This window comes from Ostrea edulis, chromosome 6 (genome assembly GCF_947568905.1).
Source record: "Ostrea edulis chromosome 6, xbOstEdul1.1, whole genome shotgun sequence".
NCBI lineage: Eukaryota > Metazoa > Mollusca > Bivalvia > Ostreida > Ostreidae > Ostrea > Ostrea edulis.
The window spans coordinates 15094488-15115753 of NC_079169.1; the positions used below are offsets into that span (position 1 = coordinate 15094488).

At 34.7% G+C, this 21266-nt stretch overlaps 1 protein-coding gene and 1 non-coding gene across 2 annotated transcripts in view; both read right to left on the reverse strand.

Annotated features, from left to right (window-relative positions):
- Positions 1-21266, reverse strand: part of LOC125645625 (transmembrane 9 superfamily member 1-like) — a 67048-nt gene that overhangs the window by 15306 nt on the left and 30476 nt on the right. The window contains exons 6-11 of the mRNA XM_048871252.2: positions 18174-18283; positions 11818-11881; positions 11604-11675; positions 8690-8837; positions 6997-7122; positions 2914-3006 (exon numbers count right to left, since the gene is read on the reverse strand). Coding sequence (XP_048727209.1) covers positions 2914-3006; positions 6997-7122; positions 8690-8837; positions 11604-11675; positions 11818-11881; positions 18174-18283 — 613 coding nt within the window. The remainder of the gene's footprint in view (positions 1-2913; positions 3007-6996; positions 7123-8689; positions 8838-11603; positions 11676-11817; positions 11882-18173; positions 18284-21266) is intronic.
- Positions 2651-2723, reverse strand: Trnaf-aaa (transfer RNA phenylalanine (anticodon AAA)). The gene has a single exon. It is a non-coding gene; the product is annotated as a tRNA-Phe (tRNA).

Sequence of the window (21266 nt, forward strand, 5' to 3'; positions counted from 1 at the left end):
ATAGAAAAGTGTTTGAAAAGTCCCTGGATTAACAAATGGTCAGTATCAAAGTGAAAGTAGAACCGAAAATGTTTTATACTTTTATTTTGAACAGTCCAAAGGACATTTTTGATAACAAAAATTCCGTAAAACAACTAGTCCTGGCAAATAAAAACAAGAGGCCCATGGGCCTAGAATCACTCTTCTGATACATTGTAGAACAGGCAAAAATTCTCACTAACTAAGATTCATCAATTTACAAAGTTTGATGATGTTAAGTCAAATACTACCTGAAAATTTAAATGTAACTGTCCAAACGTGACGGTGACCTACTTATGGTTGACACACTGAAGACTCAAGATGCATCAACTGACAAGTCAAATAGTATTCAAATATAGCTGTCAAATTCCAAAAGAAGGCCACAGTGACCTACTTTTTGGTCAACACATTCCAAAGACTCAAGATGCATCAACTGACAAAGTTTGATAATTGAAGTCAAATAGTATCCGAAATATTCAAATATAAACGTCAAATTCCAAAAGTAGGTCACAGTGACCTACTTTTTGGATGACACACTCTGAAGACTCAAGACCCATCAACTGACAAAGTTTGATGATTGTAAGTCAAATAGTATCTGAAATATTCAAATATAGCCGTCAAAATCCAAAAATAGGTCACGGTGACCTAATTTTTAGTCAACACACTCTGAAGACTCAACATGCATCAACTGACAAAGTTTGATAATTGTAAGTCAAATAGTATCTGAAATATTAGAATATAGCCATCAAATTCCAAAAGTAGGTCACTGTGACCTACTTTTTGGTCAACAAACTATAAAGACTCAAGATGCATCAACTGACAAAGTTTGATGATCCTAGCTTTCATAGTGTCCAAAGTATGCATCTAAAATTGAAAATGTGAAATTTGAATGTCTGCAAAATTCAAAAAATAGGTCACTGTGACCTACTTTTTTTAATAAATATATTTTGAGGCCTCTAGACACATCAACTTACAAGGTTTGATGATTCAAAACCGCTCGGTATCTGAAATAGCAACCTAAAATGTATTCATAAATGATTAGCCATAAAATTCAGAAAGTAGGTCAAGGTGACATACTTTTCACATGACGCAGTTCAAGGTCCCATGATCCATCAACTGACAACTTTTGATGATCATAGGCTCAAAAGTGTCCAAGATATGCATCAAAATCCATTTAATAATCATTACCTGTGAAATTCAAAAAGTAGGTCACTATGACCTACTTTTGAGACAGCATAATATTTGGTCCTAAGATGCATCAACTGACAAAATTTGATGATCCTAGTCCTTATACTAAGCAAAATATCAAAGTTTTAACAAAACAAAATTGAAGGTCAACTTTGATGTGACCTTGACACCACAACCTTTGCCCCAGGATGATGCCTTGAACAATTTTTATCTACAACCTATCCTCATCCTTATGCATAAGTTTGGTGATAATTTGCCCAGTGGTTCTTGAGAAGATTTTTTAGCAACTACTACTTTTGTTTGCATTTTCCTAATTATCTCCCCTTGTTAAAAGGTCACAACCTTAGTTTTAGTACAAATGAAAGCCCTTGGGCCAAGGATATCCTGTGACAAATTTGACAAAAATTGGCCAAGGGGGTTCTTGAAATATAGCCCTTTTCCCAAAAAGTTGAATTTTTATTTTAAGCCTTATTACATATGTTTATTTACTCCCTGAATACTTATTCCATATGAATACTTAATTATTTTTTACTTGGTCAAATTAAGGTGATGTAATTGTGCATGCAAATTGTGCTGTGTGTACTTCCATGTTTAGGAAGTTTTTTTTACCAAAGGAAAATAACTTGGATGAAATGTGGAGATAAGTGATCAATCTCATAACTCCTATAAGCAATACAAAATAAAGAGTTGGGCAAACACGGACCACTGGACACACCAGAGGTGGGATTAGGTGCCTAGGAGGAGTAAGTATCCCCTGTCGACCAGTCAAACCCGCCGTAAGCCCTATATCCTGATCAGGTAAACAGAGTTATCCGTAGTGAAAATCAGTGTGCCAAGAACGGCCTAACATGCATCCTGAAACCTGGGTATCAAGGTATCATTGTAATGTGATTTCCTTATAAACATTCTCAGTCCAAACACTCTCATAACCTATAATACATCGACTGGGTTTGATGTCTTGAAGTCTAAATTCTGGTCGATTTCTGGGGGCCGATACCTTTGTTACTGAACAGGCTCTGTACATTTATAGCATAGTAGAATCAAAGTACTGAAAGAATAGAAAAACTGAGATCCAATACCAAGGTAAATGCAATTATTTTTGGTTGACAGGTTTCAGATTTAGGCGACCATCATCAGAACATTTTATTTCCAAAATATTTCACTGAGGCACAAATTGTGATCACATCACTGTCAGTGACACCATAGCTAAAGTTAGTTAAATACATCACTATTATGATGTAACGATTCAGAGTTTTGATTTACAGGTAGTGTACAAAAATTGATATCAAATGAGTAAACTGGAAAAATAAATGTACATACATGATAGGTGACAATTATAACATTTTTTTTTTTTTTTTTTAAAAAGTTCATTAATGAAAGTGTCCATATGTACATGTACATGTAGGCTGTTGACTGTTTTAAACAGGAAGGGAGAAATTGCAACAGACCAGACTGGGATTTGAACCCGGGCCCCCTGAATCTTTAGTCAGGTGCTCTACCAACTGAACTATCTAGCCACCAGTGATCGAACCCGCCTAACTGCTACACTGATACCATGGTTATGCTGAAATTTTGTAAATTTGGTGGTAGTTCTAAACACAACATAGAGGTAAAGGAGTTGGAGTCTGTTTCATCAGATAATTGCAAATCGGTTAAGATATCTTGAATTCCGGCTCTCTCATAATTTTAAACAGAATTTATACTAACTTGCAAAGAGACAGGAAGTCAGATTGATATTCCACACCCAGTTCTCTCCCCCTAGTTTCCTATATGTGTTGGTGCCCACATAACCAGCTATACCTAGAAATAAAATAATAAATCATACATACATTGTACATAAAAAAAATAAAAAAATCATGCATACGTTGTACATGTAAAATAATAAATCATACACACATTGTACATGTATTTATCAACACAATGATTTAATTCTTCTTATATTCTAGTCTCTGATTGGTCAAATGCAAACTAGGATATGCAATTTATTTTGTATATGATTTGGTATGGGGACAAACCCCTTGGCAAACTGCATCCGTAACTACTTTTCTTTCATTTTAATTTACATCGCAGTTCTGTTGTGGGCCTTTAGTGAAATAGAAAGTCCACATAATCAATAAGCAGTTCTGTTGTGGGCCTTTAGTGAAATAGAAAGTCCACATAATCAATAAGATACTACTGTGAAATAGATACAGTGTATGTAGAATTTTTTTTCGATGTCAAGCAAGATGTAACGCTAGATGTGGTAAAACTCAGTTAAACATTCTCTGTCTGATATTTGAATAATAGCTTAAAACAAAGATAACTTTTTGTTTTATGAAAGCCCTAACACCATCCATTAAAAAGTCATGACAAAAGTTCAAGTTTTTACAGACAGATGGATAAACCAACTACAATATGCCCCCAAATTTCTGATTACGGAAACATAAAATGTGTTTCACTGAAAGTTGTGAAACACTGATGCCTCCACATGGCAGCAAAGTAAATCTGGTACCAAAAGAAAGGTCTTATCAAAAGGAATACACATGTGAAATATGAAAGCCCTAGCACAAAGCATTTAAAAGTTGTGGTCATCGTTAAAGTTTTTCAAACAGTGGTCAACTTTGAGGTGAAAGCCATGGGATCAAACATTTTGGAAATGAAAAAAAGTCTTGTCCCAAGGAATACACAAGTGAAATATGAAAGCCCTACCACTAAAAAGTTATGGCCAAAGTTAAAGTTTTAAAAAAAATAAGTCAATCTCCAAAGTGCCCACACCTATGAAAGACATCACAAAATAGATATGACTATTTTGGATCAATCCTAAATAGAGCTAGGGCCCTGGGGTAAAAAAAAATCACAATTTTGGTACATTCCTTCATTTCTGTTCTTCCTAAATATACGATGACCATTCTGATCTCACCCTGGTACCAAAACCCCAATCCCTGAGATCATGAAAATTACAATTTTGGTAAAGGACTACCTGTTCGTACTAAATATCCATTCACAGTTTCAATTGAGTATTAATAGAATTAAAGAGGATTTCATTTTAAATATCTTATACATAAACACCATATGCCAAGTTTGGCCCTACCCTGGAGTCTGAACCTCTACCCCAGGGATCTTGAAATTTACAATTTTGGTAGATGCCTTCCTGCTCTACATGGCTATGCATTTAGTTTTTCTTACAGATGTGTGGTTGTTGAGATTTTTTTTTTAGAAAACTTGACAGTTTTCGCACTGCCCCATGGGCCTTGGGAGTGCAGGAGTCCTGAAAACAATTTGTGCCTTGTTTGTCCCAAAGATGATATATACCAAATTTGGAAAGAATTGCAATAGTATTTATCAAAATGTTCAACCATTGATGCAGACCAATAGCAATAGGTCACCTCAGAAACTCGATTGATGGGGGGGGGGGGGGGGGAAAGGATGAAAATAAATGGGACAGACTGACATATAGACAAAGAAGAAACCTATACTCTCCCTTGGTTTCAACAATAGGGGATAAAATTAATTCCCCCTAAACATTTTCTCTTATTGCTTGCATTAAAACGCGGATTCATTTTTAAGACGTTTATATTGAAATTATCACTTACTGAGTATTTTGAAAGTAAATTAACAGTTCACTGACTGATAATGAGGTGTTTTCAGACATCTGCTGTTGTCAGTGAATTTATAATCATGTAGGCAGCTAAGTAGAACAATTAGTCTAGAGCAATTGTTCAACTGAGATGAAAAACACATCAACTTAATGGCCTACATCCTGTCAAACCATAAATGGAAATATCAAAAATCAGTAACCCAAACCATATATGGAAATATCAAAAATCAGTAACCCATTTCTTGTTCTTTTAAACTTCATTGACTTTATAGATGGTAAGTTCAGTAACTTAATTTTATGACCACCAATCTCCAGCTCACATATTTGAATTTCCCAGGGATTTCTTTCTGCTAAAACTGAATTTTACACTCAATGAAGTAATTTCAATACGTAACTTCCAAGATATTAGCTCTTCTGTGATAGAGGTACGTTCAGTGTTCTGATGAACATTTGAGTGGGTACAAGATGTATACATATACTATAGACTAGCTATGTAAATACGGATAAAAGTAATGAAAGTGTAAATTTTGTTTATATCAGCCGTTGGTATACATTAAACTGACCATACCAAGAACAATATTTGTTTGAGTTAGGCCATCAAATTAACTATGAAATTATTTTTTATTTCCTCTTCTGCATGAGTGATATTTTAATCAAAGAAAAATGGTGATTATCGATTTTTGTTTGAGCTATTTTATTATCAAAAAATACTAATAAACTTACTAATATTGAGTGTTCCTGCAGTTTGGGTGGTTGCAAAATGTCTGATAATCGGCCTTTAGGGAATATATGAAGGCAGCGATAAGCATTTGTACCCACCGCGTGTGGAAGATAGTATGTTTTGCGTCTCACTGTGTGCAAGAGTTCCACAAAGGGAAAGAACTATTGGGCAACTCGGAAATTGCGTATTTCAATACATTATAATACATACTTTCCACTCTTCATTTATAAGACTGGTATGACATACACCCTATACTGATGTCCACATATAATCCATTACTATCCAACTTTGTTCAAACACTGTGATATTATTCTGTTTATCAGAAATGCAAAGATTACTTATATAGTTTATAAATAGGTTTAATGGCAGTATATCTAAAAACAAGTCAAAATAATTAGTAATCACTGTAATTGAGATTTACAGTGTAAGGCAGGTGCTTAATGTTATATTTCAAAATTGCCATGTTCATCTCTATTAATAGCCATTTTTAAAACTTCATCAGTCTATGAAGTGGGCCATAATGTGATCAAACCTCAGTAGAAGTCCTTTGGCCTTCATAGACTTGATCACATGACTGCCTTAATAACATACGAGCTAGAACTGTCCCAATGGGACTAAACCCCCTCCCCCAGGACACATTGGATGGGGAAAATAGTAAATTTGTGCTCATTGAAGAATATGTGGTCCTTAAGACATAGTCTGGATAACAAAATGGAAAAAATATCCATAACTTCCTTGAATGTTAAACAAGAGACCCACCTGAGTATTAGTTAAAAGTATCACTAGCCCAAAGGTCTATGAAATCTATAATAATTTTCTTGTTCTGCGTATTCAAGTTAAATTTTAATATTCAGCAGCAGTGTGAAATAAGATGTGTTCTTAAAACATAAATGCCCCCAAAAGTGCCCATACTGATGAAAGACTTAATCGAACTCGATGGGACCAAGAAAAAACGTCTCGATATCTGAGGATTAGAGATATTGAGGGCAAAATACTTAAAGAATAAGTGGTTAGGACTTCTGAATCACTTCAACATATCCATGGTATTCGAGATATCGGTGTTCGAGATACCGAAATTCAACTGTAATATGTTATATTAACACTACATGACAATTTTGGACTCGCCCCAGAGTCAGAACATTAGGGTTGTGAAATTCACAATTTTGGTACGCCCCTTTCTACTTTTCCTAAACACGTATTTCAATTTCTATACAGTATAAGCAAAATTAAAAAAGTTTTTCAAACGATAAAGACTATAATCACTATGATCATAATTTTGGCCCCACCCTGGAACCAAAACCCTTACCCCTGGGATCTTGAAATTTACACAAATGATAAATGGCTACCAGTGCCTTTTCAATATCTATTTATAATTTCAATCTAGCATTAATGTAACAATGAAGACACACATCACATGAAGGACGACACCAGGCACTGACCAATAGCAATAGGTCAGTTGACCTAGTAAAAGATGGTTTAAAGAAAAACTTACATGAAGTGAAGGCGTAGAGGACAATGCCTGCGGAGTTTATGGAACCATGCCTGTGAACATTAAACATGCCGAGTACAGCCATCACCATTATCCCCGTGGCCAAAGCCAAGAACTGGCTCCCCACACCTAAAAATAGCAAAAACGGTGTCATTTCAAACCCACACATACATCTCAGGAACATGAAAATGTGTGTGTGGTCATTATTCACATACACATGTGCTATCCAAGAAAGAACTTGCAAACTATTAATCCGCATATCAATGGATTAATCCGCATATCAATGGCTTTGTATTGCATTTTTAAGCATGTCATACTTATATCAAGGAAACAAAACCAAATTCATCCATTTTATTTTTCGTAAAATCAGAATAAAGTTGAGATTATAAAAGTTAATCAATTGCTTGTATTACAGTTAATCAAAAAAAATTGCCAACTTGGCAACAATGCCAATTGTTATCTCTGGTTTACGTATAAAGGTGTTCCGTTTTATTCTGTTCCATACTTTAACGTTGGTAAATAAATAGACAGGAAGTACTCAACTTCAATGAAAACTTTACACAATTTGACCCCTCTGTGCTCATTATACTCTCTGTGATGTATCAGCATTTCATCATTACTTTCACAAATTACCCCATCGCAATAAATGGTTTGTAACCTTGAACTTTTGACAAAAATTAAACTTATTTTGGTGATATCATTAATATATTAGGATAAACTGAATAGTAGTTGACTCTAATTTGTTCAAGTTCACAATAAATCAATGAGAACAAACATTATACAAACTGGCAACTGTGTCATCTCTGAAATATCTTGTACTATAAGTGTCCCCACAACAATTTCCATATCTGATAACATTGCTCTGCTTTTATTACCACCATTTATTTCATATCTACAGTAGAAGAAGCTTAAAGCATAGCTTTCAAGATGAATTTCCTAAATGATACTCAGTTTTTGTTGCCATAGCAACAGGAATAACATTTTGAATGTTCAGTTTAACTTTTCAAACAATATTTACTTTATTATAGGTAAATAACACCCAAACTACACAGAAAATGCAGTATTACATGTTCCTAATTTACAGGAAATGTAACCAATATCTACCTAATACATACTGATGTGACCCTCTATTGGATGTTGTTAGATGTTTGTGTAGCGAGTATGTGAGTGGATCTAACATCTAATTCTAATTAGATTGTACCTATCATTATACCTCAGTATGAGAATTCTATGCAACGCATAATCTGATTGGTCTAGACAGTCATGTGCCAGGGATGACAAAACTTCATATCTCCCTCTAAAACATCATATCTCCCTGTCACATTTTGCCCCTTGGGCAGCCTCGAGTATTTTCCATAAATTTAATGTCAAAGTAGACGAAGTGTATTATGACGTCACAATAAGTCTGAGTCATTCTACTTTCATAGTTTGTAAGGCACAAAATATGCGGGTCTCTCTAATACTGCACAAGTCAACAGTTACCTACCTAATACTGCACAAATCAACAGATATCTACATAATACTGCACAAGTCAACCGATAGCTACCTAATATTGCACAAATCAACCGATAGCTACCTAATACTGCACAAATCAACAGATATCTACATAATACTGCACAAATCAACAGATATCTACATAATACTGCACAAGTCAACCGATAGCTACCTAATACTGCACAAATCAACTGATACCTACCTAATATTGCACAAAACAGATTTTTCTGGGGTGGGAACCTAAACACATCGGTATGGATGATCTTCCATCCGTTTTCATCTGAATCAAGATCATCTCCATCTTCATCATCCACATTGTATCTGGCAAAGTCACTTTTCAACACTCGAGTCTGAAATAATATAGTCAGGTTGAAATCTACATACGTTACTTAGATTTACTTCATACTTACCCAATGTTCCCTTGTGGCTAAATACGTATGCTGTATCATTTACATGAGAATTTTTTTAATTCAATCTTCGACCAAAATCTTGATGTCTGACTTTTAAGCACAATCTTACTATCAACTGAATTTTACTCACCAACAACATGTGATCGAAGTTAATTAAAATGATTGAGATAAAAGTTTTAAAACAAGGCCCATGGGCCATAGTCACATTGCCCATATGAAGATAAAAAATAATTTAAATCATGAGTTTTGGATACTATAAGTGTAAATCTTTAAATCCCTTTTATGGTCAAGCATGTTGAACAAAACTGGAATCTAGATCAGATATTATGATATGAATACACTTGAACCTGCATTACTTGAGGATGCTTGCATATTAATATGACTAACCATGACCTGCCATTCTTAAGAGGAAAATTTCCTATTTATTACCTCCCCTATGGTAGCCCCAGCCTACTTCCAGAGGCCACAATTTGATGTAGCCCGAGTCTGCACTACCTGAGAATGATTGTATATTATTATCAATATGACCAATCATGGCCCTACAGATTTAAAAAGATTTATCCTATATATCTGCATGTTAAACTTTGATTCCCTATTGTGGTTCCATCCTATCCCTGGGGTCACGATTTGAACAAACTTGAATCTGCACTATGTCAAGAAGCTTTCATGAAAATTTGTTTTTTCTCAGCTCAGTGGTTTTTGAGAAGATTTTCTCTATATTTGTATATAAAACTTTGATCCCCTATTGTGGCCCAACCATACCCCCGGGGACATGGTTTTAACAAACTTGAATCTGCACTATGTCAGGAAGCTTTCGTATAAATTTCAGCTCTTCTGGCTCAGTGGTTCTTGAGAGGATTTTTAAATGACCCCCACACTATTTTTACATTTTTGTGATTATCTCCCCTTGAAGGGGGCATGGTCCTTATTTGAACAAACTTGAAAGCACTTCACCAAAGAATGCTTTTTACAAAGTTTGGTTGAAATTGGACCAGTGGTTCTGAAGAAGTCGAAAATGTGAAAAGTTTACAGATGGATGGATGAACGGAGAGATGACGGACAACAGGCGATCAGAAAAGGGCTTGGCACTTCATTCGAACCCTCTGTACCCAAGTCTGCTTTGTGGCAAGTTGGCTAAAATCAACCCTGTAGTTCTAGAGAAATTTTATGGGCAGACACCGGATAAAAATGATTAAACAAGAGGCCAGCAGGCCTTATCGGTCACCTAAGTACTAGTTAAAAGTGTCACTTGTCCCAAGGACTATGAAATGTAGAAAAAATCTCCTGTTCTGGATATCTAATATTCAGCAACAGTATAAAACAAGATGTTTTCTTAAAACTTAAATGCCAATGAAAGTGTCTATAGTCTGATGAAAGGCTTTAATAAATAAATATAATTTATCACACAACAGTACTTTTCCCAGGTTCATAACACAGGTTCAGAAAAACGATATGAACTCGTAGCAGGTTCATAATTATGCACATTAGGTAGCTCAATCATTCAAGTGCCACATAAACAAAACAACATTCAATCCTTTGAAATTGCTAGCATTGACGGTAAAAGACCTTGTTTTGTCACCAAGGTTGTTCCAAGAAGATTTTGTGTCTTTTATGAAGTGAAAATAATTTCCAGTTTATTCAAACCATGATGTAGCGAAGACGTCATAATCGAATTGAAAGCAAATAATTCTTTGACATTCGGGTTGTGAAATAATGTGCATTTCATGATAGTTGTGTGATAAATAGAATCTTACATTTATGCTTATCCCAAGGCTCGAGAAATATTAAATCCGGTAACTCATTTCATATGCCATTAGCACTCATTCAAGATCCTCTATATATGTAAACATTAACACGATATGACTAATTTGGACAAGTCCTAAAGTCAAAACCCTGGGGTTGTGAAATTCACAATTTCAGTACATCCTTTTCCGCTTTTCCTAAACATGCATTTAGTTTTTATTCTGTATCAGTAAACTTAAAGAAGTCTTTCAAGTGATAAAGACTATAGTCACTGTAACAATTTTAGCCCCACCCTGGAACCAATTCCCCTACCCCTTCAGATCAAGGAATTTACAATTTTGGTAAAAGACTACCTACTCCTTCTAAATATCTATTTAGTTTCATTTTACTATCAATAGCATTAAAGAAGATGTTCAAATATTTTACACTTAATACATACACTATACTGTGTAAATACGAAGTTTGGCCCCACTCTGGAGTCAGAACCTCTATCCAGAGGATCATGAAATTTACTTTTTTGGTAGCAGCCTTCCTGCTCTACATCACTATGCATTTAGTTTTTCTTATAGATGTGTGGTTGTAGAGAAGAGTTTTGAAAATTGTTCAATGTTTGGCAGTTTTTGCCCCATCCCTCTGGGGTGCAGGAGTCCTGAAATATACAATTTATGTCCCCCTTTGTCCTAAAGATGTTTCATACCAAATTTGAAAAGAATTGGAATGGTAGTTATCAAGGAGAAAAATGTTCAATTGTTAATGGACAAGACAACATGATGGACGCTATCCAATTGCAATAGGTCACCTGAATTTACTCAGGTGACCTAAAAAGCTCATTTGAGCTTTTAGCTCAGATAAGGTAACAAAAACATAGGTGCATTCAACAGCAAAAGGGATAAAATTGAAATAAATTCAGGTAAGTAAGCACTTAATGATGTATACTTGGTAAACATTTGAAGTTTTCCTTACCATGATGATTACAACAAATCCAATGAGGAGAAATACAAGCACCATGGAGTTAATGATGGACAGCCAGTGGATCTGAAATCCAGTTTGTTAAGTCTTTATCAATCACACATATAATAATGAACAGAGCAATATGATTCTCATCTATTAAAAATGTGTAATCATTGTATGTTTACAGTACGCTCCTACAAAAGTAATGCTCTTCTCTTTCACAAACCTCCAAGTATTTAGGGAAAAAACTGGTATCTCGAACTCTCTTGCCTCGCTCTTCAAATGGTGTACTGCAAAAAAAAATATTGAAAGGCTCACTTTTGGAGATGTGGTAAATTTAAAAAAACCAAATAAGTTGTATATGTACTTAGTTTAGTGGAATTCAAATTTTAGCAGCTTTGGCAGCAAAGCAAGAGTGCTAATTTAAAGTTGCGCTAAAATGTAAAATTCTCTAATTATCTATTCTTAAACATAGAAGAGTACTAAATCATGATTATAGTGCCTCAAATCTTGGATGTATGTACACTAAAACTGTACACATACAGTAGCTGTGTTCAAATGATGAGGAGCAGGCTGACAAATAGATCTGACAAGTCAACATAATCATCTGACAAGTCAACATAATCATCTGACAAGTCGACAAAGAGATCTGAGAAGCCAACTTGTCAGATCATTATGTCGACTTGTTAGATAATTATGTTGTTAATTAAGAAGATGGCACAATTTGGGCATGAATGTATTTTGATTTACTTTTTAAACTTTTTATTATATGACAAGTCAACATAAAATTTCATCTGACAAGTGAAGGCAGAAATATACCACCATATGTAAGGGAAGACATTGCTGCACGTTAAACACAATTTTTGATGTTTTGGAATTGATTATTCACCATGATGACATAAAAATTCAACAAACTCAGGATGAAAATGACAAACTACAACAACCTATCATTGGGTCAAATGCTGTCTGACGTGTTTCATAGCGATTGTTAGGCCATTCTTGGCACAATGACTTTGACTACGGATAACTCTGTTTACCTGATCAGGATATAGGGCTCACGGCGGGTGTGACCGGTCGACAGGGGATGCTTACTCTTCCTTGGCACCTGATCCCACCTCTGGTTTGTCCAGGGGTCCGTGTTTGCCCAACTCTTTATTTTGTATTGCTTATGGGAGTTATGAGATTGATCACTGTGCGTTATCTTCACCTTTCATCAGCCCAATATTACATACTAACTGTTAAAAACCTTGTGCACCACACTTCTAATTAATTTCTAACCTTAGAATTTTTCTAGTAAAATCTGAGCAGTACTTACAAGTGTAGTGTATCGTTTTGAGATATGTATTTTTTAAAACCTTGGAATTATATACATGTATGGCTGTAGAATAGATTATACTAAATGTCTGACTGTGAAAACACAACATTTCCTCCCTTCTTATTTTATGTCCATAGATAAAATATTCGAAATCAACTTTAACCAAAATTCATAGCAACTACATGTACCAACAAAATAAGGGTTATATAAATCTTTATCTTTTGATGGCAAAATGCTGTCCTTTTCATATGATTATTCAAGGATTATTTACAAAACCATTATCTTTCATGACCTATATATAGTCATTTGTGTTAATCGTACATTGCACAATAACTATGTTTGTGTCAATTTGAATACTTTTTATTTAGCTATCACTGTTCTATAAATCATACACTTCTCTGTACCATGTTCATGTGACGTGAAACGGTCCTTGATTGGAAATAAATCATTTTATTATATACCCATCAATGTATAGTTTTTTGATACAGTGGATTTCAGAGTGATATGGTTTTCTGGATCACCACACTGTGGTTTTCTGATTCCGCATCAGTATCCTCTGAAACTGATAAAATCACAATGACATCACCATGCATCACCGCAATGTTTTTTGTGGAAAATATTGACCGCGTCACAAACAAAACTGCGTACACAAAATATAATTTCACTGTATGTCTGTATTTTGATAATTTGGATTACATTTATTATCTTATAAATGTGGATTTAAAATGCATAAGGGGGTATATAATAAATTTATCATTACTACAGTAACTTGATCCGAAGAGTTGGATCACGTCTCATGTGATCTGATGATCCACGCCTGTCAACTCGACGTGATCCGACTCTTCAGATCAAGTTACTGTAGTAATAACATATATATATATATCATATCCGATATCACTGAGAAACCTGCACACATACTTGTACACATTGTGTGTTTATGTTTATATAAACATGGTCGATAGTATATCATTACTAGTCTTTAAATTACTCTTGCATTGTCATTTTACATACAGGTACCTTGCATAAACAAAAATTATATGATGCAACAATGCAGCGTATATATAGTCTGTACATTTGAGCAGTGCCAGCTGCTCGTTTATTCGGCAGGGGTTATGTAAACATGCAATTTCGAACTATCTCAAACTGTAGCAGGTTGCAAATGTGGTCACAACTTTTTATACTTTGAATTGTTGACAAAAATGTGTGATTCAAAATATCTCAAACTGTAGGGGGGTTGCAAATGTAGTCATAACTGTTTCTACTTTTAATTGTTGACAAAAACAATCAATGCTCTTGGAAGCTTATAAAATTACTGCCCTGTCAATATCTAATATGTTATGCTTCGTCCATCGACAATGCTACAAAGCCAACGAGAAATGTCCTGCAGTGTTTTCCTCACGGACATTTCTTTGCTAAAAATAGCAAGTTCATGAATTAAATTGATAATTAATATATCAACGCATGATATCTACCCTTTTCATTTTTGGATATAATTATATGCACCCGATTGTTTGGTTGTCACATGTGTGGATGTGTCGTAAAACGTAAAGCTTGAAAGTGAAATCCTGAAAATTGCGGGTGATTTCAGAATACATTAAATGACAGTATTAATCTTATTTTGAAATTTACCAAACACACTGGCATTACCGCACTTTAAAACAATGTGAGTGCTAAATCAAATTTACTCTGTATTCCTAGCACCACAAACTGATGTGTAAGTCTTCCCATTACAGTTATCTAACCTTTATCTAACCTTTATTCAGACTTATCTCTTCATTGCAGTGCTGTTTACATCAAAATATTTTTTCACATCTTTTAAATTGGTGTTTCATTAACTTCAAAGTGTTTAGTCTGTTTGACTTGTGCAGGTTAGTGGTGATTAATCATTTAATATAACAATATTTTATGAAATACATGAATAAAACCAATTGGAACTTATGTCGGATATTGACAAGAATTCGTCAAAATAATTTTAGTTAAGGGGTATACTCTACATCATCATAATAGCTGACTTCCTTTTGAAACATGGATGAAAATATACATATCAGCAATATTTGTCTATTCATTTCAAAGATCATTGCCTAGCTGAGAAGCTCAGTAGGTTAGCACGTCGACTGCTGAATTGTAAATCGCAGGTTTTTCCAGCAGGGGTTTTAAATTTTTTTCAGATTGCTTTCTATTAAAACTGCATTTTTTGGGGCTAAATAAATAAAGTAAATTTGAAAGTTTTCAATTTCAAAATATTGTTTGCACATATCCTCTAAATTTCATCCATATCAAACTTCTCAAACGTAGCATTCCTCCTTAAATCAAACAATAAGCAATTTATATGATTTTTATTGTTAAAATACAGGGGTATCCCTGAATTTCATAAAAACAGCATCTGCGAGGCAAAATAAATTTAACATGAAAATGTTCTTCCAAGATTTCCACTAAAACTGTTGCTTAGAAATTTTGTTTCATGAGGGTATTTTTTTTTTTTTTTTTTTTGGAAATTGCAAAAAATCGAAACAATTTCATGAATACAATTATTATTTTTAACTTCACCTGTACATTGGTTTTCCAGAGGAAATTATGATATACTGCGTGGTTCATTAGTTAAGGTTGTCAGCTTTTAAATGTAATGATGTCCTTTTTTTACATGCCCAGGATCAAATCCCTCATGGACATAAGATTAAGTTTTCCCTAAAATTGTATTTTTTCTTTAATTGAAACATACTTCTAGTCTTTATAAATGTTTCATGTCAAATCTCTGTTTATTACAATGTGCCGACTTTGAAATAAACTTCCAACCTGGACACTGTTTAGTTTATGTTGTAAACGACTTCATGTCCAAGATGTGAATGGGTCTCACAACAAACATCCAGAACACAGCATGTGATACAAGAATGTACATGTACTTTGTGTTTTATTAATTAGCCAAGGCTGCTAACGAGAACTCCTATGTTTTCTGAGTGAAAGGCTCGCCCTTGGTACTGGGGAATCCTGCAAGTGTTTAAATGCAAATAAGTAACTAGAAAACTGACATGGTCAGCAAGGTCCCCGCTGAGGGTTATTAGAGGAAAGTGAGTTAAGTGACATCTGTATTTGATATAGCAATGTTTGGGGCTGGTATATATGTTAGAATTAATAATATATAAAGATACATTGGAATGCCAATTTGTGAAAAAGGAATCATGAAGCATATTTATGAGAGACTGATGCAATTTAAATTACTTCTGTTTGACACACACTCATAAACTCAAACACAACAGAGTGCAACAAAATCCCATTGTAATAGGGGATTCAAAATGGATAACTGGTACAAAATATGATACATACTATTCGAAAAGGATTATGAATTTGACATATTGATGTCTTGGAAAAGGAAATTCTGACATCAGGGCTCTAAACTTTTTCAAACACATTGTCATTTGATAAAAGTGTTCTACATTTTTAAAAATAGAGATTAATATGTCTTTACATACATAGGTGAGAAAGTTTCCATTATTCCTAGCCGAGACATACCATGTATGCGCAAAAAATTCATGTGCAAATATCAAAATACTCACGTAGAAAATGTGGACCTTACCATCAACAAGCGCAGTGAAACACGCCATTTCGAGATTTTCACCGACGAAAGTTCGATAACAGTAATGAATAAGGTACACTCATTTTGTATCTATTTTGTGACTTTCTTTATTAAAAGGAACAGTTCTCTAATGTGTAACGTGCAATTACTAAATAATTCAATAACTTGAAGCATGAAGCAGTTTCACTTTGCAACCAGATATAAGAAATTTTATTTCGTATTCCGATCCCGATCGCAAGTTGTTGACTGGGAATGACGTGTTTTAATTCAATATACATGTAACATCAATCATTTTTTATATCACATTAAAAAAAACGAATATATACACATACACAATGTTGTCAGGGGCGGATCCAGGAATTGCGGTTACGGGGGCGCCACTTTATGAGGCAGTGGGTCCAGGGCAAAGCCCTGGTGGGGGTCCAGGGGGCGAAGCCCTCGGAAGCTCCTGGATTTTACAGATTTTATGAGTCTTGAAATATTTCTCCTATTTAGTCATTTGTACTTTTTTCTATCATTTTAATAAGGTGAAATTAATAAAATGACACAAATTTTAAGGGTTTTTTGAAAAAAAAAATTAAGTTCTCCCAATAAAGTAATCAAGAAATCAAAAGATTTTGTCATTTATTTCTCCTGGAGTGGAAGAAATTATTGTTTCTTTTATCGTTTAGTACATTTTCCTAAACAAGATACCGCGATTTACCTTAAATTTGCACCCCCCTCTAAATCCGCCACTGGTTGTAGAGTGATTTCTTGTAAATTTTCTATATATCAATACAATGCATATCATAATTCAAATTGAATTATCTCCCTTAGACAGTGGTAAATAAATACGGTCATAATAAGAAAGATGATGACATTCAAACAGACAAAGTGACATGAATTCAAAATCTATAGGTATCTTCCTCTTATTGTAAAGTATTTCTGTACAAAATTTTTGAAAACTGTACAATGAAAACTGTTTGAGTTATCGTATCACAAAGAAAGTGTTCATAATAACAAAGATCATGCCATACCGACAGACAAAGTGAAATGACCCCAAAATCTATAGGCTTTTTCCTCTTATTGTACATTATTTCTGTACAAAATTTGAAAACTGTACGATAAAAACTGTTTGAGTTATCGTGTCACAAACGGACCGACGGACGGACAATGTGATTACTATAGGGCTTCCCGCATTTCATGCGGGGCCCTAATAAGACTTTAGATATAGATGAGGTCAGTTCTACATCAAGAGAATACCCGGCACTGATTAGGGAGACTTGCTGCTGCTGTGCAACACTCTCTTTTACAACCTAGTTAGTGTAGAATGGAAGAGAACTACATTGTCTTGTGAATGTTCACTAGAACAAGAATGGAAGAGAACTACATTGTCTTGTGCATGTTCACTAGAACAAGAATGGAAGAGAACTACATTGTCTTGTGCATGTTCACTAGAACAAGCATTGAACTCTTTCCTAATGTAGGCCATAAAAATCTCACATCTGCATAGTGAAAAAATCCTGTAATACAATTATGACAGAAGCACGGAATAACAAAAGGGAGGATGCATCTTTCTATGCCCCAAACATTTTATGTCAGAGGCGTAGAAATAGTGAAATTGCTTTCAGAACAATTCAGTACTGAACAAGGTGTCAGCCTGTCCTTGACTGCAGCACTAATTCCTCGGCCCCACTCCTGCACTCGTGAAACTTACTTTGTTTGAGTCCATTTTACACTGTACGTAAAGGAGACCTCAAACGGGGCAACCACAGCATCTAAACTAACAGGTGCTTGTTCCTTCGTTGACACATTGGCAAATATTATCTGAAAATATACAATTTATCCCTAAATTAGAACTTTAAAAAGTCCAGTTAAATATGGAATAATTACTTTTTGTAAATTAAACTGGTATGATTATGCTGTATAGAGCACAGACAAATGAACAATGTACATTAGTGCAGAAAAATTGCCTGCTAATCAATGTACAATCAAACCACCTCATTTTCAGAATACTTATTTAAGCAATTAGCCCTTATCCACTGTGGATGTGATATTTGTCTTTAAAAAACAAAACTAGGGCACCTTCACAAACAATTGCAATGGACATTGAAATATTTTTTGTCCTTAGTGATTTTCAGGAATGTAATTTCCTAGGCATGTCATTTCTGTATGCCAAGGTTAACATGTTTGTGTAGACAAACATATTTATGAATTTTATAGAACATTACATTGACTTTGTTCATTGTAGTTGAAAACAGAAAAATATCTTGTTTTCCTTACAATTGCACTTAAAATAAACAAGAAGCCCATGGGCCACATCGCTCACCTGAGTCACCTTGGCTCATATTTAAAGATTTTTTCTGTATATACTCACATGTAAAACTTTTATTCCTATTGTGGCCCCACCATACCCCCTGGGGCCATGAATTGAACAAACTTGAATCTGCACTATGTCAGGAAGCTTTCATGTAAATTTGTACTTTCCTTCGCCCTGTAGTTCTTAAGAAGATTTTCAAAGATTTACCCTACAGTACACAACACGAGTTTTATGCGTGTTCCACGCAACACGGTGGAACAAATTTGCCCCAAACACGGTGGACCTTTAAAATTGTTGGCACCTTTGAAGCCCTATTTTTTCCGCGCGAGCTAGACATTGAAGTCCTCGGAGGATCTCCGTGAATGCCACCGTGCATCTCCGTGGATGTCACCTGTACCTCCGTCGATGCCACCGTGTACCTTCGTGTGATAAGACAAAGAAATAATTCCCAAAAACCTTTTCGTATGGCCAGCATGCATGACCCCCACCCCATTCATTATTTAGAAATTAGCTATAAATCATTCAATTCTTGTAATTGTTGTTTAATGATACGTTGGTTTTTTGGTACATATCCGTATGTAGACTTCCCTGCAGACCTTCACATCTTTTTATGAAACGTCCAAATTCTCGACATCTCGTATATAAACTCCTGTGTTATTCCCACCACCCACTTATTTTATTTTTGACTGAGAGTAGCAACAACCACACTTGCTAGGTGGCGCGTCATGTTCTATTTTTATTTCTACAGGAAAAGTGGGACGAGGTTCCACCCTGTTTTTTATGGGCTAGTATGGATAAACCTAGAGCCTACGAATATGCGAAGTTGATCTTTCGGATCTAAAATAGCTATATTTAGCGTATCTCACGTGATTAGGCACATTCCAGAAAATCCCTTTGAGATTGAAGCGATTAAGCAGAGCGAGTATATGTAAACATTGACTTATCGGTGAAATACGCAACAAAGACTGACATATTAATAAATTTTATGCATGAATAAATTATACTGAGGTCAAACATGGACGATAATTGCCCGTGTTCATATAGTATTTGATTGATTTAGATATCCAAGGAAAGATACATGTATCTCCCATTATTAACGTACACACAACGTACCAGAAGTATACAATAATACAATGTTTATACATTTCTGAATGATGAGTGAATCTTTATTTTCATCAGAATCTTTTCCATCACACTCACAGACCAGGTCCCCATACCCCTATCAGTGTCAATCTGTGACTGATAGTAGCGCGGTATTTAATTTGATATAGTCTAGAGGAAATCCGAAATATGGTAGTGAAATTTCTTCCTCATTGAATTAGCTGGATTTTTAACGTTTAAAAGTGGGGTATGGACTGGGGGGTTAAAAATGCTATTTGCCAAATTTTCAACAATATTAATTACAAGGCAAGGCAAATTTAAAAGGGGTCATAAGCTACAGATGATACAATTTTCACTTGCAAGTTGCATTGCCACTAATTACACGTAGTGACTTACTTACAGATAAATAAAGTAACTTACAGACAAATATTTTATTTATTTATCTATCATTTCATTTTTTTAATATCATGGTTTGTACTTGAAGAGTCATCGCAATAAAGGGACATTAATTATTAGTGTTACAAAAAAATTTGATCATGCAGTTTTTAAATTTCTGAATTTTGAAAAAATGAAAATAAATAAATAATATACATTTTAAACATTCATCCTCAGACAGATTCTAATACCACTCAGCCCCCCCCCCCCCCCCCCCCCCCCGACTGGCCAGAGAGTTCTGCTTCTATCAGTTCTGATGTAACTCAGCCCCCAGACTGGCCAGAGAGTCCAGTGTTTCCATAAATTCTGATAATGATGCAACTCAAATCTAACATGTAAAGAAAACAATTTGGGAAATAAAAAAAATAGAATGAAAGAGGATGGATAATTAAACTTCCGTATCTGCATACATTCATGAATATCATAATCAATGATTACCAATGCTCTCTCTCTCTGTTGCTTTTCATTATCTAATGCATCTAAATTTTAAAATGATTTCATATAGCAATTAAAGATTTTAATAATCGATAGCGTATATGAATAAAAGCAAATAATCGTTAAGTCATTTCTGTTTATATTGATATTAGTCTTTTTTTCACGATTTGAAACACTGAAGTCGGAAGGGGGAATTGAGACAGTTTCAGACTATTAACGCCCCCCCCCCCCCCCCACCCACACACACACAGACTTACATATGTACACAATTTAAGGTTTTCGTAATCGGACAATTTAAGCACCATTTTTGTTGTTATTATTGCTTGTCAAGAATTTTACACAACTTAATCGGCAATATACCCCTTCTGATAAGTAATGTTAGCACGGGGCTCTATAAAGTTCAATCTGCAGTTTGGTCATACTTCATCATTCAATAACTTATTTAAAAAATTTTAAAATGTTTGTGGGGTTAGCAGTACTATGATGTATGACTATAACAATGACCTGTGTATAACTTGT